General features: G+C 39.0%; 1 protein-coding gene across 2 annotated transcripts in view; it reads left to right on the top strand.

The window, feature by feature from the left end:
* Window positions 1–22,809, top strand: part of ZMYM4 (zinc finger, MYM-type 4) — a 167,446-nt gene that overhangs the window by 43,180 nt on the left and 101,457 nt on the right. For both annotated transcript variants that reach the window (XM_011955349.1, XM_011955350.1), the window contains one exon: window positions 16,361–16,406. In XM_011955349.1, the coding sequence (XP_011810739.1) occupies window positions 16,361–16,406 (46 nt within the window). The remainder of the gene's footprint in view (window positions 1–16,360; window positions 16,407–22,809) is intronic.

The raw sequence follows: 22,809 nt of genomic DNA, 5'->3' as shown, positions 1-22,809 counted from the left end.
GTCTTCTGTCTTCTTATTTGTGTCTTATTGATGCCATTTGTTCTTTATTCTTGCCTTATTGTAGGTAGATTGCATTTTTTTTTTTTTACTGTTCCGAGTATTTAGATGTATTCCTTTGTATTTAGAGGTTATTGTAAAGATTACAGCATGCGTCTTTTAAGTTATTATCTTTAAAAATTACATCATTTATAGAACCTGTAGAATAGTATATTTCATTTATCTCTCTTCCTTCCTTTTCCCCCACCATATTTTAGGCCCTTGTCTTATATTTTCCTTCTATGAATGCTTGTTTATTTTTTAAGTATCAGTAAGTTGTCATGAATTGTTTAATCAGTGTGTCATGATCCATTGTTACCAGTATTCATTTTGATATCAGGCAGAGGGAGCCCCTCTAACCTATCTTCTTTTTGTTTTGTTTCATTTTATTTTTTAAAATATCCATTAGTTTTTTGGTCTTTACTTAGTTTTTAACACAATAAGATGTTCCAGAGCGATCTTTTAAATTCTTTAACCACATTATGGCTCTACTTAAAATTTTTCAGTGGCTTTCTGCTAACCATATGATAAAGTTCAAAATCATTCAAGGTTGGGCATATGTGGTGCTGATTATATATCTAGTTTTATGTCTTGTTTCTTTTACGCCTATACTCCATTTCTTCTGTTGTGGACCTCCTCCACTAAAACTTTCTTTTTTTTTTTTTTTTGAGACGGAGTCTCACTCTGTCGCCTGGGCTGGAGTGCAGTGGCTGGATCTCAGGTCATTGCAAGCTCCGCCTCCCGGGTTCACGCCATTCTCCTGCCTCAGCCTCCTGAGTAGCTGGGACTACAGTCTCCCGCCACCTTGCCCGGCTAGTTTTTTGTATTTTTTAGTAGAGACGGGGTTTCACAGTGTTAGCCAAGATGGTCTCGATCTCCTGACCTCGTGATCCACCTGTCTCGGCCTCCCAAAGTGCTGGGATTACAGACTTGAGCCACCGCGCCCGGCCTCCACTAAAACTTTCTTACCTTTTCCTATAGCACATGCTTTTTCATCCTTCTAGTCTAATGGATGCCTTCTAAATTTATAGATTAGGTTAAGTCACTACTAAATAAATTCAATAGCATTTTCTTCTTCCCCATGATACCATTCATCTAACTGTGTAATTGTTCGTGTAATATCTGTATTTCCTGATAAACTATGCAAAGTACAGAAATGCTTCATTTTCAGATCTGTTTTAACATAGTTTTAATGTAGACCAGCACAGTTTGTACCTGATTTGTAGCAGGCAAATATGCAATAAATAACCGTTGGCTAACTGACTGAACTGGGCATGTTAACTCTCTGAATGTCCTTGAGTGATTTCTTTTTCCTCATCTCTGAAATGAGAGATCTCTGTTAATACTAAATTATCTTTAAACTTACTTTCATGTTTTGAATTCTTAGTAGTATCATTTAGTAGGAAGGATAGAGAGACTAACTGAATTTGAACATAAAAGTCCACATTAGAGTAGGGGGAGAAAACACTGGATTGGTAGTGAAAACTTGGTAGGTTTAGGTTTTAGTGCTACACAGTTTAGAAAGCTTTCAGGGTATGAATGCACTGCAAAAACCCCTGTACCTTCCTTGGTACAGTGTCTGGCTGTGACATCACATGCTAGGTGCTTGAGAAATAGGAGTTCATTCATTGAGAAATTTGGACAAACAGAATTTACTTAGAAGGTAAATGATGTTTTTCTGTGTATCTTCAAACACATGTAGTACTTTAAATAATTGTTTTAAAAAAATTTTGAATTTTTTAAATTTAAACCTCCCGGGTTCAAGCGATTCACCTGCGTCAGCCTCCCAAGTAGCTGGGATTACAGGCGCCTGCCACCACACCTGGCTAACTTTTTATATTTTTGAGATGGAATCTCAATATCACCCAGGCTGGACTGCAGTGGCTCAATCTCGGCTCACTGCAACCTCCACCTCCTAGGTTCAAGCAATTATCCTGCCTTAGCCTCCTGAGTAGCTGGGACTACAGGCATGTGCCACCATGCCCAGCTAACTTTTGTATTTTTAGTAGAAATCGGGTTTCGCCATGTTGGCCAGGCTGGTCTTGTACTCCTGACCTCAAGTGATCCACCTGCCTCTTCCCAAAGTGCTGGGATTATTAGGCATGAGCCACTGCACCTGACCATAGTACTTAATTTTAAGACAGTTTATTCACTTAATAATATGTATAGAGTACCTACTGTGTCCCACACAAATGAAATATGATGGTATATACAAACATATAGATAGACATATCACATGCTAGGTGCTTGAGAAATAGGAATTCATTCATTGAGAAATTTCAGACTTTTAGGCCCAATCTCTCGTAATTTGGTGATTGAGCTGGTCTAGAACCCTAGTCGCCTGAACTAGTCTACTTTAGTGTTCTGCTTGAAGTACTAGAATAAAAATGAGTTTTCATAGTTAAGAGTGGATGATAAGACTGGGTGTGGTGGTTTACACCTGTAATCCCAGCTCTTTGGAAGACCAAGAGGGATGAATCACTTGAGCTTAGTAGTTTGAAACCATCCTGGGCAACATGACGAAACCCTGTCTCTACCAAAAATACAAAAATTAGCTGGGCATGGTGGCACATGCCTGTAGTCCCAGCAACTCAGGAGGCTGAGGTGGGAGGTTTGCTTGAGCCTGGGGGGTGGAGGTTGCAGTGAGCTGAGATCACACCAGTGCACTCCAGCCTGGGTGACAGAGTGAGACTCTGTCTCAGAAAACGAAACAAAGAAAGTGGATGATAAAAGGAAATTTTTTGCTTTTGGAAGATTCATGCAAAACAATAATACCAAATAATTGACATAGCAAGTTAAAAGATTAGAGCAGACAGCCTTGTTTGAAAGGAAAAGTGGTGTGAGTGACAGAAAATGGAAGACATGTTAGAATGGTATGTGAATCTGGGGAGAAATGGGAGAAATGGTTGATGGGTTTGAGAGAGGTTCTATAGTACGGATGACTTCCTGACTGAATATGGATGCCAACCTCATTGAATCTGAGAATTGAAACAAGATGACTTAATTGTTGACATTTTATAATATTAATTTTATAATTTTGGTTATACATGGTACAAGTTTGGGGATCTTTATGAAAATGAGTTATTTAAATAAACTTTCTTCTTTGAATGCATTTTTGTAAATTTAGCTTATTTCTTTGATATAGACAGAAATGTTTTTCTTAAATTTTAAGAATAGCTTTATTTTTGCATTATGTATTCAACAAACACATATTTGTCCTTTAAATTGTCCTGGGCATTGCCTTAGATTTGTTCCTTAGACTTATAAGGAAAGGATAAAATTGTTTTAGGTAATTGAGCAATAAAGAATTTCAAATAATTTGGTCTAGGCCAGGTGCGGTGGCTCACACCTGTAATCCCAGCCCTTTGGGAGGCCGAGGCGGGTGGATCACGAGGTCAGAAGATCGAGACCATCCTGGCTAACACGGTGAAACCCCATCTCTACTAAAAATACAAAAAATTAGCCAGGCGTGGTGGCGGGTTCCTGTAGTCCTAGCTACTCAGAAGGCTGAGGCAGGAGAATAGCATGAACCTGGGAGGCTGAGTTTGCAGTGAGTGGAGATCTGGCCACTGTACTCCAGCCTGGGCAACAGAGTGAGACTCTGTCTCAAAAAAAAAAAAAAAAGAATAATTTGGTCTAATATTTGGCTTTGTACTGATCATTTATGTGTGTGTATTGATTATATATTCAGAAAGGGCAGATTATACATAAGAAACTGTAGGTTATCCTGTTTCATCTATCTCTTTAAAAGCCTTGTAATTGTTTTGTTAGTAAATTTTTAGGAATGGGTTGGGGAAGGCAGTTGTCTGCCATTATAATTATACTTTATATTTGAGATTTAAAAATACTTTACAGTGATTGCTTGAGCCCAGGAGCTTGAGGCTACAGTGAGCTGTGATCGCACCACTGTAGTCCAAATCCAGCCTGACTGACAGAGTGAGACTCTGTCTTTAAAAAAAAAAAACACACACAAAAAAAACTCTAGAATATTCTGATATATTTATTTTTCAAATAATTCTATAAGAGAACTATATTTAAGGGACATCTTCTTAAAGAAACAAGTATTTTGTGGGGTTTTTTTTTTTTTTTTTTTTGCAGTTTCACTCTTGTCGCCCAGGCTTTAGAGTGCAATGGCGTGATCTTGGCTCACTGCAACCTCCACCTCCCAGGTTCAAGCAATTCTCCTGCCTCAGGCCTCCTGAGTAGCTGAGATTAAGGTGCCCACCATGCCCAGCTAATGTTTGTGTTTTTTTTTTTTAGTAGAGACGGGGTTTCACCATGTTGGCCAGGCTGGTCTCGAATTCCTGACTTCAAGTGATCTGCCTGCCTCAGCCTCCCAAAGTGTTGGAATTACAGGCGTGAGCCACTGCGTCCGACCATTTTGTGGTTATCTTTGAATGTCTTACTTTTATTATAAAGGCAGCATTGTTGTAGATGATTTCAAAGATTTAAAAAGGTATAAGCTTACAAGTGTAGGTAGTGTGCTATGTGAGGGGCAAGTTTTTCACTAACATCACAAGGGGCTCTGATCCAGTAAGTGGAGTTTGATAGTAATTTTTGATACAAGTGAAAATAAAATAAAAAGGTATACAGAAAAGATAAAAATCTGTTGTAATTTTACTACTCACTGTATTTACAATTATACATAAATTTATCTTGCATGCGTATGTATTTTATTTTTTAAATGAATGTATGCTAAAATTCCTTTTTTTTTTCTTTTTTTTGTGTTGTTTGTCTCTGTTTAAAGATTGTTGTTGTTGTTGCTTAGGTTTTAGCAGTTTGATTATGAGTGTCTTGGTGTATATATCTTTGGATTTTCCTGTTTGACGTTTGCTTAGCTTCTTTAGTCTGCAGATGTCTATCTTGTCTTTCGTCAAATTTGGGAAGTTTTCAGCCATTATTTCTTCAGATATTTTTTCTGCTCTGCAGTCTTTCTCCTCTGCTTCTGGAACTCTGATGCCATAAATATTATACCTTTTTATACCTTTATTGTGATAAAATATACATAGCATAAAATCTGCCACGTAACCATTTTTAGATGTATAATTCAGTGGCATTAGGTACATTCACATTGTCGTGCTACTATTAACACCATCCATCTCCAGAACCCTCTACCTTGTTCTTTTTAAAGTCTGCCTAGAATTTCATGTATAGTCTATCTTAATAAATTAACCATTTCCCTGCAGTGGGATTTTAAAGTACTTTTTTTATTGTTTAAATTATATGGCAGCAAATGTCTATCTTAAATATTTTTTCTTTCTTTTCTTTTTCTTCCCTTCTTTCTCTTCTTTCTCTTCTTTCCCTTCTTTCCCTTCTTTCTTTTCCCTACCTCCCTTCCTTCCTTTTTTGAGACAGTCTCATTCTGTTGCCCAGGCTGGAGTGCAGTGGTGCAATCTTGGCTGACTGCAACCTCCGCCTCTGGGGTTCAAGTGATTCTTGTGCCTCAGCTTTCCGAGTAGCTGGGATTACAGGTGTGTGCCACCATACCTGGCTAATTTATTTTATTATTACTGTTTTTTGGAGATGGAGTCTTGCTCTGTCACCCAGGCTGGAGTGCAGTGGCACGATCTTAGCTCACTATAACCTCTGCCTCCTGAGTTCAAGTGATTCTCCTGCCTCAGCCTCCAGAGTAGCTATGACTGCAGGCGCATGCCACCACAGCTGGCTAATTTTTGTGTTTTTAGTAGAGACAGGGTATCACCATGTTGCCCAGACTGGTCCGGAACTCCTGACCTCAGGTGCTCCACCCGCCTCAGCCTCCCAGAGTGCTGGGATTGCAGGTGTGAGCCACCGTACCTGGCCCCGGCTAACATTTTTGTTATTATTAGATATGGGGTTTCACCATGTTGGCCAGGCAGGTCTCAAACTCCTGACCTCAAGAGATCTGTCTGCCTCGGCCTCCCAAAATGTTGGGATTACAGGCGTAAGCCACTGTGCCCAGCCTGTCTTAAGTATTTTAAAGGTAAACTTTTGTCTGTCACTTTTTCTTTTTTTTTTTTTTTGAGACAGAGTCTCACTCTGTAGCCCAAGCTGGAGTGTAGTAGCACAATCTCAGCTCACTGCAGCCTCCACCTCCTGGGCTCAAATGATTCTCATGCCTCAGCCTCCCAAAGTGCTGGGATTACAGGTGTGAGCCACTGCACCTGGCCCCCGTTTACTTTTAAGGGTAAATATAGTATTCTACACTTGCAGATTGAAAGAGAAACATTATCCAGTTATTCAAAAATGCTTTTTGTTTGTTTGTTTGTTTTTTGCCTGGGTAATTGGATTTCTATCCTTATCTTTTGTGAAAAGAAGTCATTAAAAAAATAATTTTGGCTGGGCGCACTGGCTCAGTAATGGGCTCTATTCTCTATATTCAGTGTGATAAATTTTGACTATTTTATGTTTATCAGGTTATTATAACTACTCAAACAGAAGTTTTTTCCTTAAAATATAAATGTAAATTTAACACTCAAATGATACGTTTTGCAAAACTTCAATAGAATATTTTTAGTGGCTGGCTTGTTAAGTTTTTTTCTGAACTTGAAAGTAATTCAGTTGCTTTATTTTATACAATTATGAGTTGTAAAATGCAACTTACTTCCATTGGTTCTACTTAGAACTTTGGTTTTTATTTTATATAACATTAAAAAAATTCTAAAAAGAAAAGTACTACCAGCACATAAAATGTGTATTACAGACAGTAAGTGTACCTACAGCAAGTTGACAGGTAGCCAGTCTTTTTTTGATGGAGAAACCAAGCCTGTTTTTAGTTTATGTCTGTGTAATTTCTGGGAACTAATCATTTTGTTTAAGTAACTTTACATAAATTTTGAAAGAATAAAAATGCTAAAAATAGATGTATTTGCTTCTATTTTAAAGAAAGAATTATTACTGTCTTAAAAAGTCAGGCTCGGCCGGGCGCGGTGGCTCAAGCCTGTAATCCCAGCACTTTGGGAGGCTGAGTTGGGGGGGTCGCTTTAGCCCGGGGGTTTGGGACCAGAATTGGCAACAGTGAGATCCTATCTCTACAAAAAACAAAGAAAAAAATTCACTGGATATACCTGTAGTCCCAGCTACTCAGGAGGCTGAGACGGAAGGATTGCTGGCACCCAGGAGTTCAAGGCTGCAGTGAGCAAAGATCATGCCACTGCACTCTGGCCTGGGTGACAGAGTGAGTCCCTGTATGAAAAAAAAAATTATTATTTTTAAAAAGTCATTTAATTAAAAAGAAACACTTTATGGAGAGATAATTAGACCTACTTTTTGTAGTTTTCTTAACAAGTGTTCAGTGTCCATTATATAATATTAATTTGAGTTTTTAGTTTATGCCTAGCTTGAGAATGAATTGTGAGCATTAAATTTGAACGTTTGGAGAGATTATGTAGCCCAACTTTATTATATATTCATTATATGGGTTGAAGAAATCAAGCCCTGCAGGAGTTAAGTTTCTCCCTTAAGCTTTGCTTGTTAGTAGCAGAACAGTGACTAGAATATTATAGTGTTGAAATTAGTGGTCTTTCTCAAGACCTATTATATATTTGGTAGCAAATGTGTAATAGTAAGTTAGTCCTCACTTTTATTTTGGATATGCTTGGATTTCAGTTGGCAAGGTTTAAATGCCAGTTTTCTAACAACACAGTTCATATTTCATTTAACGTGGTATATTAACTGTGAGCAATTGCATAAAGTATAAACTTTAGTGCTAGCTCTTGAGTTAACAAATCACTATGTAATTAATAGATGTCTGTCACGAACAGTGACTAATCACATCACTCCATCTATTATTTAGTTCATACACACAACAAAGTGTGTAGTTGTGTTGCATCCTTGTCTTTCAATTATAAACTTGTGTGACATTTTATAAAAATGGATACTGAAAAGGAGAGAATTTGCAAAAAAGATGACAGTTCAGAAAAGGAATCAAAAGTGATAACACAGGAACTGAAAAATTAGATGTCATTAGAAGATTCAAAAACGGTGACAGGTAAGTGAATATAGGATAAGAGCAAGGCCTGCATGTAGTTACAGTATGAACTGTATTGAAAAAATTCAATCGGTGGCTCATGCCTGTAATCCCAGCGCTTTGGGAGGCTGAGGTGGGTGGATCACCTGAGGTCAGGAGTTCGAGACCAGCCTGGCCAACATGGTGAAACCCTGTCTCTATTGAAAATACAAAAATTAGCTGTGTGTGGTGGCAGGTGCCTGTAATCCCAGCACTTTGGGAGGCTGAGGCTAGCGGATCACTTGAGGTCAGGAGTTCAAGACCAATGTGGCCAACATGGTGAAACCCCATCTCTGCTAAAAACACAGAAAATTAGCCAGGTGTGATGGTGTCACCTGTAATCCCAACTACTCGGGAGGCTGAGCCAGGAGAATCACTTTAACCCAGGAGGTGGAGGCTGCAGTGAGCTGAGATTGCGCCATTGCATTCCAGCCTAGGCAACAAGGATGAAACTGTCTCAAATAAATAAATAAATAAATTGCTTTATCATGTAATTTAAATAAATTGTATTAAGAACAGACCCTAGTCCGTTTGGCTAGCATTCAGGCTGAAGCATTGAAGTTAGTTGTTGCACTGAAAGAAAACTAATTACAAGCCAACTGAAGGACTTCTTATTGCCAGTAAAGGCTGGTTTGATCATTTTAGAATGATCATGGATTATTGATAAGTTCTGGTGAAGATGCTAGAACAGTTATAGGGATTCTGCTGTGAAATTTGTGCCTAGATTCCAGAGATTACGTAAGGCAGGTAATTATGGTCATCAGCTATTTAACATGTTGATGGGATAGGTCTTTTTTGGAATGCAGCACATCATTAACTTATGCAATGAATGACATAGGATCTCCAAGTGGCCATAAAGGGGAGTGTGTAGATATGTCACCTGAAGAATTTAGTGAAGGCAAATTTACAAACATAAATGAGTAAAATGTTGTCACAAAAAAGACAAATGTCATAGTGGAAGTGATATTGGTAGAAATTTCACAGTAACACAACTCATTGAGATACAAGATTGAAAGAGCAAAAGGTGTAATTTTGGAAGCCAGTTCAGACTTAGAAGGGATTATGGCATTTTTTTTTTTTTTTTTGCGATGGAGTCTCACTCTATCGCCCAGGCTGGAGTGCAGTGGCCGGATCTCAGCTCACTGCAAGCTCCGCCTTCCGGGTTTACACCATTCTCCTGCCTCAGCCTCCGGAGTAGCTGTGACTACAGGCGTGTGCCGCCATGCCCGGCTAAGTTTTGTATTTTTTTTTTTTTTTTTTTTTGAGACGGAGTCTCACTCTGTCGCCCAGGCTGGAGTGCAGTCATGCAACCTTGGCTCACTGCAACCTCTGCCTCCCGGGTTCAAGTGATTCTCCTGCCTCAGCCTCCCGAGTAGCTGGGACTACAGGCGCCCGCCACCTCGCCCGGCTAGTTTTTTGTATTTTTTAGTAGAGACGGGGTTTCACCGTGTTAGCCAGGATGGTCTCGATCTCCTGACCTCGTGATCCGCCCGTCTCGGCCTCCCAAAGTGCTGGGATTACAGGCTTGAGCCACCGCGCCCGGCAAGTTTTGTATTTTTAGTAGACAGGGTTTCACTATGTTGGCCAGGCTAGTCTTGAACTCCTGACCTCAGGTGATCTGCCCACCTTGGCCTCCCAAAATGCTGGAATTATAGGTGTGAGCCACTGTGCCTGACTGACAATTTGTTAAGGCATGGAAAAGTTGCTTATTCTGTATCACAGGTTACAGGAGGAAAAGACAAAGGCAGGCACTGTCCACTCCTGGTAGGGTTTTTTTTTTTGTTTTTAATTTGAGGCGAAGTCTCGCTCTGTCACCCAGGCTGGAGTGCAGAGGCATAATCTCGGCTCACTGCAGCCTCCGTCTCCCAGGTTCAAGTGATTCTTCTGCCTCAGCCTCCCAAGTAGCTGGGATTACAGGCATGCGCCACCTGTCTAATTTTTGTATTTTTAGTAGAGACGGGTTTGTACCATGTTGGCCTGGTCGGTCTTGAACTCCTGACCTCAAGTCATCCGCCTGCCTTGGCATACCAAAGTGCTGGGATTACAGGCATGTACTACCGTGCCCAGCCATACTCCTGGTAGATTTTTTACAAATAAATAAAACGCTTTGATTTTCACATTTTAAATTATAACATAGTAAGCAAATATTAGTTATACAATATATTTCATTTCCCTACACGTTTAAACTGACAAAGTTTTTTGTTTTTGTTTTTTGGTTTTTGGTTTTTTTTTGAGACGGAGTTTTGCCCTTGTTGCCCAGGCTAGAGTGCAGTGGCATGATTTTGGCTCACCACAACCTCCACCTCCCAGGTTCAAGTGATTTTCCTGCCTCCTGAGTAGCTAGGATTATAGGCATGTGTTACCATGGCCAGCTAATTTTGTATTTTTAGTAGAGACAGGGATTCTCCGTGTTGGTCAGGCTGGTCTCGAACTCTGGACCTCAGGTGATCAGCCCGTCTTGGCCTCCCAAAGTGCTCGGATTACAGACGTGAGCCACCGTGCCTGGCCAAACCGGCAGAGTTTTTAACATTTCAAGTGTTTTGACAATACAAGATGATGGAGCAATTTTAATTTTTCACTTTGATCATTAAGATTGCTTTGCATGGTTTCAGCTTGCATAGTCGTTTTTATATTTCTGCATGGTAGCTGCCTGTATAAAAAATATAATACCGCTGGGTGTGGTGGCTCATGCTTGCCTTCCCGGCACTTTGGGAGGCTGAGGTGGGAAGATTCCCTGAGGCCAGGAGTTCCAGACCAGCTTGGGCAGTATAGCAATACCCAGTCTCTACAGAAAAATTTTAAAAATTAGCTGGGTGTGGTTGTGCACACTTAGTTCCAGTTACTCAGGAGTTGAGGTGGGAGGATCCCTTGAGCTCAGGAGTTTGAGACTGCAGTGAGCTGTGATCACGTTACTGCATTCCAGCCTGGGCAACAGAGCAAGACCCGTCTCAAAAATGTTTCCGTAACAAATTTCTCACATTGAGAAACTTGAGAAAAATTATTGTAAAAGTCAGGATTAATTCATTTGAAAAACTAAGGGACATCTAAATCAGAGTAGCAATAGGGAAAGACTAACCTTACTCATTGTGGGGGTTGAAGGAATAGGAATAGGATTGGACATTTGCTTTGGAGTGGTCTGTTGAAAGTACGCAAATAATTTGAAACTTCAGTGGACTCCTTGGGAATTTTGGAAAATTTAAAGTACACTATGGTTAAGTTTTTTTTAAGTAAACAAGTTTCAAACTACTTATTAACTAATATAAGTGATTCTATTATTCAGCAAAGATTGAGTTTTTGTTATATTTTAGGCAGTGTTATAGGTGCTGGACTACTACAATACAGAACAAATAAAAATCTCTTTAGGCTACTGTGATACTGTGATATAATAAGAAATACGTATATGGTCTCTGCCCCAGGTTCCTGGCACACAGCTCCTAAAACTGTTGAAATCTCTAGAGTGATAAATATGTCTTGTGTACTACTGGACTTGGGCTTAGGGCCAGGCACTTCCATAGCTTCAGCATGGGGCTGGTCACCAAACAGACCAAGACATGACTAGAGGGCTAAACATCGAGTTGAGCAGCAGTGCCAATGATTTATTCAATCATGGCTACATAATGAAGCCTCCATAAAAGTCCCAGAGGCAAGGTTCAGATAACTTCTGGATTGCTGAACCACGTAGAGGTGCTGGGAAGGTGGCATGCCCAGAGAAGACGTGGGAGCTCCATGACTCTCCTCAGCATGTATCATCCTATGCATCTCTTTCATCAGGTTGTTCACCTGTATCCTTTGTAGTATCCTTTATAATAAACCAGTAAAAGTTCCTCTGAGTTCCATGAGCTGCTTTAGCAAATTAATTGAACCTGAGGTGGGGATTGTGGGCACCCCAAGTTATATAGCTGGCCAGTTACAAGGTCAAGTCACAACTTGGGGCTTCTGATTGGTATCTGAAGTGGGAGGCAGTCTTGTTGGACTGAGCCTTCAGCCTGTGGGATCTGACTCTTAATTCTAGATAGATAGTGTCGGAATTGAAGTGAATTATAGGACACACAGTTGGTGTCTGCTAGATATTTGGTGTGTGACGAACAAGTCCCACATATCTGGTCACTGAAATGTTCTGTGTTGTGAGACTGTTATAGGAGAAAAATAATCTTTTGTTTTTTTTTCAGGGTGCGGTTTTGCCTGCTCTGGCTTTGAGAAGTGTAGGATTTCTAATCCTTTATAGAATCTTAATTTCATTTAAGTTCTATTGAAAGAAACTAACTAGATTGTTTTTTGTTTTTAATTTTTAATATTATTCTAAAGCTCTTTATATAAAGTGTTCCTTTTTATTGATTTTATGTTTAGTCTCCAAAGTTGGATTAAAACTCAAGGTTTGTATAACCGCTGTTATCTGTCAGCAGGTTGGTCTACAAAAAGAATGGGATATGTCCTCATACAGCTTTAGAAACCTGTATGGGTACTTGATTCCTTATAGCATTCCCAACTTGGGAGTAAAGTTATTATAGTTGTTACATAGTCGCATTGGTTGTAGTAGCACTAGGAAAGAGCTGTGAATTCTACTTTGTTCGGAAGGTTGGGTGTGTGTGGGTTGTGTGTGAGATTATGGTACCAATAGAGGAGTTGCAGCTTTAGCTCTGTCTCAGAAGCTGAGTATCTGTTTACTATTGAATTAAGACTGGAAAAGCTTAAGCACTGTGCACGATGGTCCAGATGCTTGAAACTACCTGAAAGGTTGGGTGAGCAGCTATAGGTCATTTATAATAGCTGGAGCATTTGCTTACAGCATGGGGATGTAATGGGAACATGAAGGCAGGAAAAGATAAAGCTATAGAGGAAGTTAGGGCTAGATTTTGGAGAGTCTTATATATCCACAGAAGTTTGGACATTTTTCTTGGGAGACTTACAGAGGGGTGTGTGTGTGTGTGTGTGTGTATGTGTATGTGTGTCCTTCTCCTTAACCTCTCAGTACCTCCATTTCTTCACCTATAAAATAGAGGTGTTAACAGTACCTACCTTATGCCTTACGAGATTTTGGGAAGATTAAATTGGATTAAGTCATGTAAAGTACTTGGAAAAAAAGTGTCATAAACTGGGCATGGTGGTGTGTTCCTGTAATCCCAGCTACTCATGAAGCTTATTTGGGAGGAATTAAATACTTGTGCTTTTTTAACCTAGTGATCCCACTTCTAGGAATTGATCCTACAGATATACTCACATACCTAAGCCATAGTGTATCTATACAGATGACAACTGCAATATTATATTTGTAAAAAAAAAAAAGGCAGGAGGCAACCTTAAATGTTCATTAGTATAATATAATAAGAGACTATGCAGCCACCGGAAAGAATGAAGTAGATCTCTGTATAAAGATACTTTTCCAAGATATACTATCGGGTTTTTTAAAAACAGGGACATTTCTATGTCTCTCTTCATTTTGTATCTTTACCAGTCTGAGAGAAAATGGTATCTCAATTTTGATTTTGGGTAAAATTGAATGTTTAGTGCTTATGTTCTTTGATCACTTTCTATTGGGATAGTACTGTTTAATTGAGTCCAAGATTGCTTTATTCATAGAATACTAACCATTGTTATACTGCTACTACAACTTTTTCACTTAGATTACCTTTAAGCTTTTCCAAACAGTTTTTTAAAAATATAGTCAAACTTTAAAATCTTTTTCATGAAGATTTATTTTTCTGGTTAAAATACTTTTGTATCTTCTAGGGCTTTTGTTTTTTTTCAATTTATTTTTAACTTATCTGGGATTAATGTTGATGTGAAGTAGTGATTGTGATCCAGATTTTTTCACCTTAAATGGTTGTCATATTCTAGTTCTCTTTTTTCCTTTAGGAGTCAGAATAGATCATTGGGTTTAGCAGTGTGGAGGTCCCTTATGACCTTGACAAGAAAAGTTTCAGTAGAAATAGTGCAGGCAAAGGCCTTACGAAGTGGGTTCAAGAGACGGGTGTCATAGGCAGCATGTATAGACAACTTTTTTTTTTCTTGAGATGGAGTCTTGCCCTGTTGCCCAGGCTGGAGTGCAATGGCGCAATCTCAGCTCACTGTAACCTCCGCCTCCCAGGTTCAAGCGATTCTCCTGCCTCAGCCTCTCAAGTAGCTGGGATTACAGGTGCGTGCCACCATGCCTGGCTAATTTTTTTGTATCTTTAGTAGAGACGGGGGTTCACCATATTGGTCAGGCTGGTCTTGAACTCCTGACCTCAGGTGATCCACGTGCCTTGGCCTCCCAAAGTGTTGGGATTACAGGCGTGAGCCACCACACCCGGCTAGACAACTCTTTTGAAGAGTTTTGCTGTCAAGGGGAAGAGAAAAATGCGCAGTAGCTCTAGGGGGATAGAGAATCATGAGAAATATTTTATAAAATGAGAAGGAATAATAGAATCGGGCCTTGGGACAGTATTGTTCGAAAACAAACAGTGTTATTAAACAATAACACACTCAGAGTTATAAATCAATAACACTGATTCCTCTCAGCGTAAGTGGATGCTTTCATTCTTTAGCTTACAGAGTGACATTTTTCTTTCTTTTTTTTTGAGGCGGAGTCTTGCTCTGTCGCCCAGGCTGGAGTGCAGTGGCGTGATCTCGGCTCACTGCAAGCTCTGCCTCCTGGGTTCACGTCATTCTGCATCAGCCTCCTGTGTAGCTGGGACTACAGGCGCCCACCACCACGCTTGGCTAATTTTTGTGTATTTTTAGTGGAGATGGGGTTTCACCATGTTAGCCAGGATGGTCTCAATCTCCTGACCTGGTGATCCACCCGTCTCTGCCTCCCAAAGTACTGAGCCACTGCGCCCAGCCCAGAGTGAAATTTTTCGTTTCCCATTTCCCTTTCATTCTAGAGCATAGCTCATTGACTGGAATGGTAGGTGGAGTGGCCTTCACTATTTGCTTTCCTTTCCTTTCCAATGTTTACATAGTTGAATTTCAAGTTAAATGTGTTTATAAATTACCTGCACTATCATTTAAAAAAATTGCTCCTTTTGTTTTCTCTTGGAATTCTGATATATTTTACCAGGATGCATTTTTTTTTTCATTGTTTCTTTGGTATTTAGTGGGCCTGTTCAATCTCAGATATGGTATTTATATCCTCAGTTCAGGGAAATTTTCTTCTGTTATTCCCCTTCACCATTATTTTCTTCTTTGGTGGTACCTTTGACATTGCTGTTAGACTTAGTGCTTCAATCCTCAATGTCACCGTAAATTATCTTTTCCAACTTTTTGTCTAGAGACGAGGTTTCACCATGTTGGCCAGGATGGTCTCCATTTCCTGACCTTGTGATCCGCCCACCTCAGGCTTTCAAAGTGCTGGAATCACAGGCGTGAGCCACTGGGCCCAGCCAAGAAGTTGCTTTTTTATAAGTTTCTTGTTTCCTTCTGGAGTGGTGGTTCTGTTTGTTTACCTTGAAATTTCTCTTTGACATAGTTTTCTTTTAGAAACCTGGGATCTTTTATTTTCTGCTCATATTTATAAATATCAGATACTACTGATTACTATAGCCAGCTGTTGTGTTTCCTCTACAGTTATATAGGTAGCTAGGTAGTTCTTTTTTCCTTAAAAGTCTCTCCCTTGAATGGGGTGGCTGATCCTGGCTTCTTACAGTAGGCAAGGTTTATCAAGAAGCAGCATTTCTTGTATTCTTGCCTCATTGGTAAGTAACAGGCAGGGAAGCAGGAACTTCCAAAGTAAGGAGGCCTTCAAATACTCAAAAGTGAAGTGTGCCATTTTCTTTAGTTCTTTGGGGGAGTTACCGGTGCTTTGCTTTCTCTTCCCTGTGTGTTTAAAGATCTGAAATTACCTCCGACATGGCTCTACTTCTGTCTTAGGCACTAACATACTTAGTAGGAACCATCCCTGTAACAGGCCTCACTTTCAATTTAAGAGCAGCATGTTTCTGGCTTTAGCTTAAGAGCAAAAGCTGTTAATTTTTCTGTTCAGTTTTGATGGGAAGTTTTACATAGTTCTCAGTGTTAGTAAGTTCTTATGAAGTGTTAGCTGTGTTTGTTGTTATTAAAAATATATATGATCATCTCTTTTTTGTGACATGAATGATGTAAAAAATAAGTAGTTGTTTATAGTGAGAGAATGTGATTTATCTCTTAGTTTTTGGTTCGGGGCTTTGGTCTGAGAACTACTTTGGTTCATCCTAAATTTTATTTTACTCTATTTGGCAATGTTTTTGTTTATATTGTGCACTTATGTAATTTGGGTTGAAAATTACAGCTCCTTGGGGAATAGGAAGGGATACCAAAAGAATGTATGATAGAAGATAAGATGGTAATGTTACTTTTCTCTTTCCTTTTTTGCTTTTCCAGTTTGAACAGAAAAGTGGTGCAGTTTTTGATGAAATTGTAGAGAACTGTAAGTACCATTTGAGAAAAGCAAACATGTCTTTAGATAGAAAATGAATGTTAATCTAGATATGGTATTTAACTGTTATAGTGTTTAGTTAGGGCTGATTTATGTGATGGTTCAAACTGATTTAGTCTAGATCTCACCGCATACTGTTGTTTTAGCAGGTTAATATGAATTGTAAGAATCTTACTGTTTTTTTCAATAAATAGTTTATTCTCATAATTATGATGTTAAAATATAGCCATACTTTGTGTCTATATGGAAGATTATACTTATCACTATTAAAGATTTCTACTTGGTTTAAGGTATTTTATTTTCTTTTAAAATTCTTTTTGTGTTATTGTAGTTTTAGAAATAATTTTTTTATGATTATAAAAGTAATACATTCAATTTTACAATACAGAAATGAATAAAATAGAAAGTAAAAGCCTTTGTCATTACCATTCTCCAAAGATAACCAGTTTTAAAAATTTAACATATATATCTTTCCAGACTTTTTTCTATGAGTGTATATATCTATGCATGGTGTATGGAGATTTATATATGTGTGTAGGAATCATGAATACTGTTCTTGCTTTTTTTCATTCAACTGCATAGACATCTTTCTGTGTCAGTGGATATAGACCTGTTGCACCCTTTCTAATGGCTACTCAGTATTTTATCGTATGGCTGTATAATAAGTCCTCACTAAATGTTGTTGATAGGTTCTTGGAAATTGTGACTTTAGGTGAAATGACATATAATGAAACCAATTTTACTATAAGCTTAAATTGATATAAATAAGAGTTAAGTTCCTGTGGCGTATTTTTAGTCACGAAAACACCATCAAACTTCTAAATAAAGATCTAAAACACTTCTAATATTAAACATTGAAATAAATATGAGCTATATATACATACAAGAAAGATTAATAAAAATGAGTAAGATAATTATTTACCTAGTTTTTGGTGAATCAGTGAATGATGGTGCTTGTAGTGGTGGTTGGTTAACTTAAAGAAGGAGTGTTTGCAAAGCAAACATTGTAAAGAGCACCTCCTACCACCATGTAGTTCAGAAACAAACAATAAACATGATGGGCTTACTGAGTGAATCATTTATTGTCCATTTCTGTGTTGATTATATATTTTATGACTTTTTGTTATTACAATAATTTGTATTCATTCGTTCATTTTCCAATCCCCTTATTCCAATTCAGAGTCATGGGTGGCCGAAGCCTATCCTGGCAGCCTCAGGGCACAAGGCAGGAGCCAGTCCTGGACAGGATGCCATCCCATCACAACATGCATTCACACACACACACCCATGCTCACTCAGACTGGGACAATTTAGACACATTAATTAGCCTAATGTGTACATCTTTGGGATGCGGGGGGAATCTAGAACATCTGGAGAAAACTCATGCAGACATGGAGAGAATATACAAAACTCCACATAAACAATAGCCCTGGCTTGGAGTCATTTTTTTTCTCTCTTTTTTTGAGATGGAGTCTTGCTTTGTCACCCAGGCTTTAGTGAAGTAGCGTGATCTAGGCTCACTGCAACCTCTGCCTCACAGGTTCAAGCGATTCTCCTGTGTCAGTCTCCTAAGTCACTGGGACTATAGGCACATGCCACTACACCTAGCTAATTTTTTGTATTTTTGGTAGTGATGGGGTTTTACCATGTTAGCCAGGCTGTTCTTGAACTCCTGACCTCAAGTGATCCACCTGCTTCGACCTGGCAAAGTCCTGGGATTGCAGGTGTGAGCCACAGCGCCCAGCCTTTGTTTCTCTCTTCAGTGCTACAGCAAAATGACATTGAATGAAATGTTATTAGAGGACCTGCTGTACTATAGTTTAACTAGCCTCTTTTATACATGTGTAATTTATTTTCAATTTTGCATTATTATTAAGAACATTGGGCCGGGCGTGGTGGCTCAAGCCTGTAATCCCAGCACTTTGGGAGGCCGAGACGGGCGGATCACGAGGTCAGGAGATCGAGACCATCCTGGCTAACCCGGTGAAACCCCGTCTCTACTAAAAAATACAAAAAATTAGCCGGGCACGGTGGCAGGCACCTGTAGTCCCAGCTACTCAGGAGGCTGAGGCAGGAAAATGGCGTAAACCCGGGAGGCGGAGCTTGCAGTGAGCTGAGATCGGGCCACTGCGCTCCAGGCTGGGCGACAGAGCGAGACTCCGTCTCAAAAAAAAAAAGAACATTGAATATGTATTCCCATACATATCTTAGTATACTTGTTGAAGCATTCTGTAGAATAAATTCCAAGAATAGAATTGATTAATTATCAAAGGATATTTTTGTGCTTTTTTATGAAAGATAAATGTTGTCAACTAGAGTTCTTGAGTTAAGGGAATGTACTTTTTTAAAAAACAATTTATTTCTACCAGTAGGATCTGTGAGTACTTTCTTTCTCTTTGTAATTAGTTTGTTAATATTTTAGAATGATAATATTTTTAGACCATCATCTGACTTTATATGTTATTTGATATTGAGAGGCAACTATGTCTCCTGGTCTTCAGTGGATTTAGTTATTGTGTGTCTTTTTTGTTTTAAGCAATCAAAAATAGAATTTAGCTAGCTTATCCAGAAGAAACATTTTTAGATATATACTAGGATATTTCATAAAATATGAGATAAAATGAATTTCCTCCAGGGTACTCAGCAAAAGGAGATCATGTCTGTTCTCTACAAGTACTGCCAGAAAGCAGTTACATTCCCACAATTTTTAGTCTTTCTGTATATCCATTCTAAATTTCAAGTTGTTTGGAGAAAGATTATGATTGGGCCAGCTTGATTCTCATGTTCATCTTTGAACCAATTATCTGTGGTCAGGGAAACCAGGCCAGATAGTAAAACATACCTCTCGGAAGGCATCCTTCTGTCACTACTCACTTTTGCCAAATAATGTTTGAATACCTATTCTGGATGATATGCCTTTGCTCAAGTGTGTATATTGGTATTAGAAATGAATCAAATAGCTTTCTAATGAAGGTTTTAATCTGATGCATTGTTAAACTTGTTGCAGTAATAACAATCTTAAAGAGGCAACAGGAATCTGTATTAAACCTATAGCCAGGCTACTGTACTTGGAGTTCTACACCCAACATTTGGGGTTTATGTTTCTGGTGCATGGTGTTTCTCTGCTGTCCTTCCTTAAACATTATTAGGCTGTAGATTTACAAACAGAATGTTTTATTCTTTATTTTATTTTTTATTTTAGAGACAGGGTCTTGCAGTTGTCTAGGCTGGAGTGCAGTGGCATGATCATAACTCTATACAGCCTTGAACTCCTGGGGTCAAGTGATCCTCCCATCTTAGTGTCCGAGTAGGTGGAACTATAGGTGTGATCACTGTGCCTGGCTAATTTTTAAATTTTTATTTATTATTTATTTTTGTAGAGATTAGGTCTTATTATGTTTTCTAATTAGGTCTTGAACACCTGGCCTCAAACAATCCTCCTGCCTTGGCCTCCCAAAGTGCTGGGCTTACAGGAGTGAGCCACCACACCAGCCAAGTAGAAGGTTTTATACCAAATGTTAGTTGCAAATGGTGCAATAAAGGTTACCGTTTATCTCCCCTTTTCTGGTAGTTTAAATTAAAAGGATATTGAAAGCCCTGGAGGCAGAGAAATGACTAGCTTGGAAGGAATACTGGCCTCTCTCTCTGAGGGGAATTCAAGAACATAGACCCCTATCCAGGAGAGATAAGGGCAGACAGCTACATAGATGATATTCAGGAAAGCTCCGATACCAAAGATGATCATCCTAGCCCTCCCATTTTGTCTTGGGATTCATATCTAGAAAAGAAGATCAACTGTATCTCAGGGAAGTGCCTCAAAATGTCTGGTGTAGCACTAGACCTACCAGACCTACCCTGCTGGACATACCGTCTACTCATTGCCCAAGACCACCAGGATATGGGACCTCAAATATTTGTTTGGTAGATCAAATTCTGCCCTATTGTGATATAATCCTATCACTGTCAGCAAAATATAGTATTTACTAATTATTGGCACACAAAAACTAGCAGAGGCTAACCCCATTTGTGAAGACATTGAGAAATCTAGTTTAAACATGAAAAATCAGAAGTGACTTTCCAAAGATATATTATCTTCAGTGAAAAGGATTTAAAAGAAAGAAGACTTCAACATTTTATACAGGTGAGAAGAGAAGGTGCGGTTCTCCAAGTTTGTTCTCCTGTGTCAGGAGAATTTGTGATGTGGATTTTTAAAGATATATGGTGTGTTAGAGGAAATGACTGATTCTGTAGATGCTCTTAACTCATGTTCCCTCAACCATTACTAGTTTATGTGAAGTTTTAAGTTGAAATAGAATAGGGAGATTGTTTTTATTTAATGTATTCAGATAGCTTCCTTAAGTCAAGGATTTTTATTCATTAAATGACTCTAAGATAACCAACTGGTCACACAGCAATGGTTACTTTTCTTATTGATAGAGTAAGTTTATTGAACATAACAGACTTGACAGTTTCAGGGGAAAAGTAAAAGCATTGCTGATTTGTTCATGAAGTACAGTTATTTGGATTCTAAAAATTATTATTATTTTGACTACTTTCAGTGTACTAGTTTACTTGTGGAAAAGTTTACATGTATTATCTTTTAAAAATTCTCGCTTTTTCTGGTTTAATTGAGGCAGGGTCTTGCTATGTTGCTGAGGCTGGCTTCAAACTCCTGGGCTCAAGCAGTCCTCCTTCCACTGCCTACCAAACTGCTAGGATTACAGGCATGAGTCACCATGCCCCACCCTTTAAAAATTCTAATAATAATTATGTTAATTAGGATATTAGGTTTAACTATATATAATAGAAACACAATAGAACTTTATTTCTTGGCCGGGCATGGTGGCTCACATCTATAAATCCAGTACTTTGGGAGGCTGAAGCAAGAGGATTGCATGAACCCAGGAGTTCAAAACCAGCCTGGGCACATAGCAAGACCATGTCTCTACAAAAAATACATAAATTAGTTGGATGTGGTGGTGCATGCCTGTAGTCCCAGCTGCTTGGGAGATTGAGTCAGGAGGATTGATGGAGCCCAAGAATTTGAGGTTACAGTGAGCTGATGGTGCCATTGCACTCCAGCCTGGGCTGCAGAGAAAGACCCTGTCTCAAAATATAAAAGGAAGGGAAGGGAAGGAGGGAGGGAAGGAGATTGGGAAAGGAAGGAGGAAAGAAAAGGAGTTTATTTCTCATGTAAAAGAAACCCAGATGATAATATGGCCCTGTGGTTATCAAGAAAGCTCTTCCAGCTATCTAGATTTTATCCCTAGTGTGTGACTTCCATTTTCAAGGTAGCCTGGTGTTCTAGGATGGCTGCTGTGTCTTGAGCCTGGAGTAGGGAGGAAGGAGAGCAAAAAGGCACACTTCTGAACAGAATCAGCTTCTTAAAGAACTTTCCTGGAAACTCTACCTGTGTACTTAGGTTTATATCTCATTGTCCATCCTACCTTCAAAGAAAGCTGGAAATAGTAATCCTTCAGCTGAGCCCATTGTTGCCAAGAATAAAATTGAGGCTCTCTTAGTAAGGAAAAGAGAATTGTTATTGTGTACCTAGTGTCTGTTGCAACAACCCTCTAGAAAAAGGGTATTATGACTGTTTCTATTTCACTAAGGAGCACACTAAGGCTTAGAGACATCATTTCACTTTCTTTCTTTTTTTTTGAGACGGAGTCTCGCTCTGTCACCCAGGCTGGAGTGCAGTGGCCAGATCTCGGCTCACTGCAAGCTCCGCCTCCCGGGTTCACGCCATTCTCCTGCCTCAGCCTCCCGAGTAGCTGGGACTACAGGCGCCACCACCTCGCCTGGCTAGTTTTTTGTATTTTTAGTAGAGACGGGGTTTCACCATGTTAGCCAGGATGGTCTCGATCTCCTGACCTTGTGATCCGCCCGTCTCGGCCTCCCAAAGTGCTGGGATTACAGGCTTGAGCCACCGCGCCCGGCCTTCATTTCACTTTCAAGTGATGGAATCAGGATTTGAATGCTGATTTACCTAGCTACAAAGCCCCTCCTTTCAAATCTTTCATTAACTGTTTCTGTACCTCACCCTAGTTCACTTGAATCACAGGTTTTGAAGAATAGCTATTATTCGACAAAATAGCGGAGTAGTTTATAAAGTAATTCAGAAATAGTTTTAGGTATATTAACCATGACTGAAGTTTTTGTGGCTGCTTGTGGAGCATCAGCATCAGTTTGTGTCCGAATTATAATATATTTGCCTTATCAATGCAGCTCAATTTTTAAAAGAACTGATATAATTACAATTTTTCTAAATGGAACAAAGAAAAAATAAAAAAGCTGATAAGTTGAGTTTTTTAAAAAAAACTACTTAAAAATTTTTGTTTACACGGTCTTTTGCTAAGTATTATTTGGATCCTTTAAACATTGTAAAGGAATA

This window comes from Colobus angolensis, unplaced genomic scaffold (assembly GCF_000951035.1).
Source record: "Colobus angolensis palliatus isolate OR3802 unplaced genomic scaffold, Cang.pa_1.0 Scaffold4, whole genome shotgun sequence".
Taxonomy (NCBI): domain Eukaryota; kingdom Metazoa; phylum Chordata; class Mammalia; order Primates; family Cercopithecidae; genus Colobus; species Colobus angolensis.
This window is presented reverse-complemented; position numbering and strand designations above follow the sequence as displayed.